The following is a 6827-nucleotide window of genomic DNA, read 5'->3' as shown; positions in this document are numbered from 1 at the left end:
TGTCCCTCGTAAAGTGCAGCATGGTATACCTTTTCACAGCTTTCACTGTTTAAAACTTAAAACAAATATGAGCAGCAGTAGGTAGACATGTGTCCCTCACTTCAATGATATGGTTACATGTATATTTCGTGGTCAAAGGTCATATACAACTTACTCCTATAAATATGTGGTCGATATATATTCTTTGTATAAGAATTGATTTGAATATTTGAATAAAAAATATAACTGTTTAAACTTGTATCTCTTGATAATGCAAATTTTTCTATCAAAATGTGATTTTTTTATTCTTCGCTCTTCGCTCGCTCTATAATTTTCCTGTTTTCAAAAAAAAATTTTTTTCGCTCGCCTCTTCAACTTTTTTTCAAAAATCCGTAGACTAACATATCAATTTGGAGTGACCTTATCTTCAAGAAAGTTCACATGCAAACTGCACACGTTTAACTCAAGAAGTTGTTTGTTCGTCATGCTTTATTTGTATGTACATTTCAAGCCAAGCGTAGATTTTAAAACATCGCGTGTAAATATTTGACAACTCATGCTTTATTGAACTATGTAAAACTAAATTTGTTATTTATTTAAGAGTATGTGATTGTATCAATGAATTCATTAACATTTATAAAGCATACATGTTCTTTTTATCAAGGAGTTCAACGTTTGTACACAATTATTCCCCCAAGATGTTGGATGCGACTTTCGACGTTACATATCCAGTAGCCGACCCTGTGCCCAATAGGACGGCATTCCCTGCGATCCCGAATCCTGCTGCGCCTACGCTCTGTCCAATGGCGAACCAACTTCCTGCTGCGACTGCTGGGCCCTGAAATCGAATTTTTAGAGTAAAACACGTCTACTTGAGCAATTACAATTATTTCATGGTTTGCATAACAAACCCGATATACATCAGCAGCATTTTCCAATATATGACATAAACAATAATAACATTGTCTGTTTGAATTTGCATTATGTGATTGTTAAATATGATATAATACTTTTGATGTTACAATGGTACTTTGTATTTTATTTTGTGTAGCATTGTTTAGTATAATAATTGTCTGTGGAATTAAGCTTGGTTCGTACCGTTGTGGACCTTGCACTATGAAATGGTTCATGTATATCCTGTGCAAGATAAAACTGTGTCAATAGTCGGAACCAAACCTGAAGGGAAGCGGCTAAGGACCCAGCCACAACACCAGCGGATCCAAAACCAACAGCTGATACTACGAGTGGAGCGGCTACAATAGCAGTGGCGCCACCTACGACAGTCAATGCTGCTGTGGCTGCATTTGTCCACGTCAGCCATGAGTCTGCAACGTTGAATTGCATGAGTGATATCAACATTATTGTGCTTGTTTCCAATGTGGTAACAGTCATATGCCAAATATGTACACATGTGTAGTGTGTCCTTTTCAAAGTGATAACGGGAGTTTTACTATATTTTAAAAACCAGTAGTCAAATACATACTGGTCAGAAACTTTGAGATTGCAAACTAAATATTGCAGTGGACATTGTTTAAGCATTGCTCATTTTACTTTTTTTGGTTTTAAGTTAAAAGTAGAAGTAGTAACACACTCAAAAAAGTTGTATTGCTTGATTTTATTTATAATGATGTTAGCAAACAGTTTCCAAACATTCATACACAATAATTACATATACATGTTAAATCTAATACTTGAAATTAGATCTACAGGAACAATGTTACATTAAAGTGTGTCAATAACCACGAATTATAATAAAAAACAATTAACTGGTAATATATTTTGCCATAAACACATTCTCGAACATGTATATTGCTGTACTGCTGAGGGTGATGGGAAATTGGGTAATATCTTTAACTGTTATAGTTTCTTTTTTTTCTTTTTTTATTTTATTGATAGTTATTAAGAAACACTTTGATTTTGATTTATTGCATGAAAACAGCAACAACAACAAAAAGTGACCCCAGAGGCGGATTCGATTTGTACTGGTGTATGATTTGAACACACTTAGTAGAGGACCGACATACGATGGTGCACACTAAATATTAAATCCATCTGTTTTCAGATTTGTTTAAAGTGAATAATTATATTAGTCCATATAAATCATGCGATTCAAGTGCCTTAGTTTATACCACATGGTTATTATTTGAAAAAAACTTGAGTTACATTTGTAGTAAAGAAAAAATATGTAACACTTAATGTCAAACCCCTAAACCCTCCTGTTTCAGATAATTAGACTTTTAAACTTATTTTTCTATATGTACTATACAAGTCTTTTGAAATCATTTAGCCCTGGGGCGGGGTCAGTTTTGATAGTATGTGCATTATTTTAACAAACTTAGCAGGGGACCACTATTAGACTTGACATGCCAAATAAAACACATCTAGGATTCGATCTCCGTTCCCGGTAGCACATGATTTTGGTTAGTTGTCATCATATCTAACAGGCGGAGATGCCTCCGGGTTCTCCGGCTCTCCCGAATCCCCCCCCCCCCAAATTCGCCCTTAACACAAGACCACATCAGAAGTTAATGGAAATGGCAACTTTTGTTCAAAATTTGTTCCAAAGCAAGTCTATTAAGTTAATAGGCCAGAAGTGTTAGACCTTAATCCGGATTCACACATGATGCAGCCAAATGATGGAAGGACTTCATAAACTTCGAAATAATCCACAAACAGACAACATATGTCATGGCCTTGATGTTCCAGGGAAGAATTCTTTTAGGGTTTTAACTAGGTACAAATACGGAAAACAAGTAACCCCGGGTTGACCCCATATTCATGATTTGAACAGACTTGGTAGCGGACTATCATGCAATGTTTAACACTGAATATCAAACCCCTGACCCTCGAGATTTTAGAGAAGACTGTAAAGATTATTAAATATGTAAATATACATACATATATGGAATAAAGAAATTTCAAATTCCTAACTGATTACAATAATCGTACTTAAAATTTGATTCCGTTTCAATTATGGGGCTATTTTGTATGAATGTTTTGAGTGTAAAACAGGGAATGAAAGCACTTCAATGGGTTAAAATGAAATCGCGTAAACAAACGATTGCACAAAAAATATATAAGGCAGTGTCTTAAAACATATGTCACGTTGATAATTAAGTTATAATCGGTATAACCCTATCCAACCATTCTGAAATATCACATTGATACTTTTTTAGAATATATAGTATGAACACAGTTGAATACAAAGGCATGTGGTTATTTAACCGAGACCATTTCACAAAAAAGAATTCACAACCGATGGTTTTTTCATTGTTGGATTATTTAAAGGTATTTGAGTTGTACATTATATATACCGGTAGATTACATAAAATTGTATTATAATTGAACCACATAATAGTTTGAGGTTTGTAATTTTCGCTCAACTGGTAAAATAATTTATCAACTTAAAGGATCGAATAAGTTAATAATATAATAACTAGATAATCATATATAGACCAAACAAAGATAATTCGTCGAATCAATAGAGGGTATTTTGAATGCATTGTACACGCTTTGAAGCAATTGGTAGCAAAGCTTGGTCATTAACGTTACAATTTGATGTATATGAGTTATGTTGACTTACTAGTCAGGATTTGTTGCGACAACGTGACGCAATGAATTACAATATGCGTCGGGTTAAAACAAATGAATTTCGATTCTCTTGTGTCGAAATGCCCTGAATGCTGCCTCTAGTGAACTCTCTGTGAGCATATTAAACTTGTTCACACCAAAGCCATCGCATTGACACTGTTCTAATTGCATGTATCAAACATACAATAAGGCATTTGTAAATAGAGTCCATGGAAATTTTAAATGCTGCATCTCGACCAGACTGATGCTCACAGAGATAGAGGGAGAATCCTGATACTCAGCGTGCCTCCAAAAATACTACAATGTACGCAATTAGTCATAGAAATGCAGGTTTATAAAAAACATTTAAAGATCCGCATTTTGTTAACAGTCTTTTTTCTTCAAAATCTGAAAAACACATAGCTGCATTATAAAAGTACAATGTAAAATAAGCAACACTATCATTATAACCTCAGATAAAAAGTGAGTTTAAGTATAGCAATTAAGGTTTAATAATAATTTCACACTCTAAACAAAAGTTTTGTCTTTCAAATTTAAGCAACCAATAATGAATGCGTTTTATTAAATCGAAATACTGACATTACTTCATACTAGCTCTGTTACTTAATTCATAATAACTGATTGCAAATTAACCATATTGTTCAAACGCATTCATTCAAGAATTTGTAATTTGATAATTTGTAAAATCGATCCTAATTTGTACACAAGGTACAGATAGATTTTTAGAGCAAAATGTTTTGATCTTTACCACTAAATAAACACAAATGCTTTCTTTACCGAGCTGACAGTTTGATGCTTTAAATTTATCTATCTTTGTATTTAAAATAAATACATTTCAGTAAAAGAAAGAATAAGTTTTACAGATCAATTTCATTATGCTTCTTAATTAGCACTGAATATCAATTAAAACGACATTTCTGCACGGATTTTATAATAAATTGATAACACCTTTAAGTAAAAATTATTACCTGTTTTATCGTCACAACTCGCATTCACACCCTTCATCAACAGAAACACAAATAATACAGTGTACATATTTCTTTCTTGAAACATGTTGTATTGTATATGCTACGTTTCCACTCTGAAAGCTTGTGCAGGTGCGCGTTTAACAGGAAGCTTCGGTCTCCAATGTTACTTGACATTTTTTAAGTTTTAGCTGAAGTAATCTGACTATTCTTTATTATTTTTTGTAGATCCATACTGTTAACAATTTGAATCTTACATTGTTAATATTTTTATTGCAAGTATTCTTCATTTAGCCGATTGCTTGTGAAATTGCCTGGTCTGGTTGACAATGGTAGTCAATGGTCTTTTAAATGGCGTTGTTCCATGGTACGTTTAATAATATTTTATGCCACAATCCTATATCAACTGGACATATTTATATTTGTATGTTCAATTCATTGATTTCGGTTTGTTTGTTTTTACTTAAATTGATCACTCAAAAAGACAATTACCAGATGAAAAAATTCACCTGAAACTTGAAAAATGCAAACTAAGGATGCAACAAATAAATCGGTTACACTTACGGGAAAAAGTTAATCTGACACTTACAAATTGAATTGTTTATGGATTTAATTGCTCTAAAAACGTTTCTAGAGTTCTCGATACTGAACAGTAAAACAACACACACACGATGATTCACGACGATAGTTAAAAACCTGGTAATAAAACAAGTAATAAATCAATAAACAATAAATGTGTTGTTTCACAGGAGTATATGCTTTGATGATAGCTGTATTCGGGGTCTCAACAATTTTCGAAAAAGCTTTTTAATCGTCCTGTGCAAACAAAGAAGATAAATATCACGAACCAATAGTAGTTTGATATAATAATAAAGGTATTTAATTGTGAATTTTTAATGTAATATCTTAGCTAACACGTTTAAAATCAATTATGTAGCGTCTACGTAACCAGACTGAAAATACTGATCCCTTATACATTTTGACACTAAAACGAGTTACTCGGGTCTGCTGTGTTATTATCTAGAGTATGAGCACCATATATTCATAGGGAGTTTGAATTGTCTATCCCATGTTTGTTGATAAAGAACCGATACTAAGCCTCTGGTAAACGTTTAAATGTTTTGTGGCGGATATACAAAGTGTGCAAATTATTCAAAAACTCATCGAGTTTAACCCATTTAATAATATATAATATTTATTATGTTGGGGCCGAATGGTTTAACGAGTATGTAAACCATATACACCAACCATATCGCAACCGATCCGAAGAGAATGTTTCTGCTCGACATAACGTGATGTGTGACGTGAATGCCATTTGTGTAAATGTTGCAAGGCTTTCGACTAAGTTTAATCGCTCCACTGAACGCTAGCTGTTGCTCGGTAAGATTATATATCAGGCTCCGCTAACTTTCTATTTGCTCTGATAACTCAGGCATTTCATTCGCCAAAATAATTAAACATCTCTTGTTAAGTATATTTATTGATCATTTTAAATAACACAGTTCTGTAAGTTCAACACACAAATGTTAATTATACATAAACAAATGGTGAACAAAATACATCGATATGATAAATAAAACAAGTATTATACGCAAGTAGAATACAAATAAAGGAATAAACATGTTGAAAATAGAAAACAATAAATACGATGCTGTCCGGTAATCTTGCGCAGTTAAGGATCAATTGGTTTAAAAACATGTTCCTTTATAAATTGGCAACAAAATATCTATATTTATTATGAAAATAATAAGTTCATGTGCTTATTAACACAACAATATCTAATTAATTCAGTGAAGAACTGTCCGATTTGATTTCAAAACAAACATGACTCACCTCATTTTCAAACTATCACAGTGTCCGGTAATCTTGCGCACTTTGTATAATGACCTCGTTTAGGCAAAATTTCCAAAATTGTAGACATATGGTGTCCAATTATTGACAAAAAACATTCCAGAAAAATATTTTTAAAATCAGTTTGTAAAACCATTGAAATTAAATGTGGATTTCTAGTGCAGTTTTTGTTCACTACAAATCAATAAATAGTATAGTCAATAATAAGAGTGTACAATTAATAAAAAAGTACCGGTATGCGTGAAAAAAATGCATAACAGGTTTGATACCACGATCATGCTTCCATAGTTTACAGAAAACATCAAAACTAGGCCATTGCGCATGCGGAGATCATACCAAATTGGTTTGACAGAATGGCGGGAAATGATGACTATGTCGTCTGATGCGATATATTTTCATGGCAAAAAATACCAAAATTGATCGGATATTGTGCAATGGAAT

General features: G+C 32.8%; 1 protein-coding gene across 2 annotated transcripts; it reads right to left on the bottom strand.

Moving 5' to 3' along the window:
* Positions 1–451: 451 nt before the first annotated feature.
* On the bottom strand, positions 452–6390 carry LOC127862526 (interferon alpha-inducible protein 27-like protein 2B). 2 transcript variants are annotated; one of them, XM_052401690.1, is made up of 3 exons: positions 6369–6390; positions 1156–1304; positions 452–817 (listed from the first exon to the last, which is right to left on the bottom strand). In XM_052401690.1, the coding sequence occupies exons 1-3, from the start codon at positions 6371–6373 to the stop codon at positions 648–650; spliced, it is 324 nt and encodes a 107-aa protein (XP_052257650.1). In that variant the 5' UTR covers positions 6374–6390; the 3' UTR covers positions 452–647. The 2 variants fall into 2 exon arrangements, with proteins under 2 accessions (XP_052257650.1, XP_052257649.1); XM_052401689.1 differs by lacking the exon at positions 6369–6390 and adding an exon at positions 4539–4656.
* Positions 6391–6827: the final 437 nt, after the last annotated feature.

Source organism: Dreissena polymorpha, chromosome 16, assembly GCF_020536995.1.
Source record: "Dreissena polymorpha isolate Duluth1 chromosome 16, UMN_Dpol_1.0, whole genome shotgun sequence".
NCBI lineage: Eukaryota > Metazoa > Mollusca > Bivalvia > Myida > Dreissenidae > Dreissena > Dreissena polymorpha.
Note: the sequence above shows the minus strand (reverse complement) of the source record. Positions and strands in the feature narration are given on the sequence as shown.

What these genes read in the sequence shown, in the direction of transcription:
- LOC127862526 (XM_052401689.1), bottom strand. Translation starts at nt 4,623, where the DNA reads ATGTTTCAAGAAAGAAATATGTACACTGTATTATTTGTGTTTCTGTTG. An exon ending in GAGTTGTGACGATAAAACAG is followed by an intron (nt 1,305 to 4,538) that starts GTAATAATTTTT and finishes TCAACGTTGCAG; the next exon opens with ACTCATGGCTGACGTGGACA. An exon ending in CCTTAGCCGCTTCCCTTCAG is followed by an intron (nt 818 to 1,155) that starts GTTTGGTTCCGA and finishes ATTCGATTTCAG; the next exon opens with GGCCCAGCAGTCGCAGCAGG.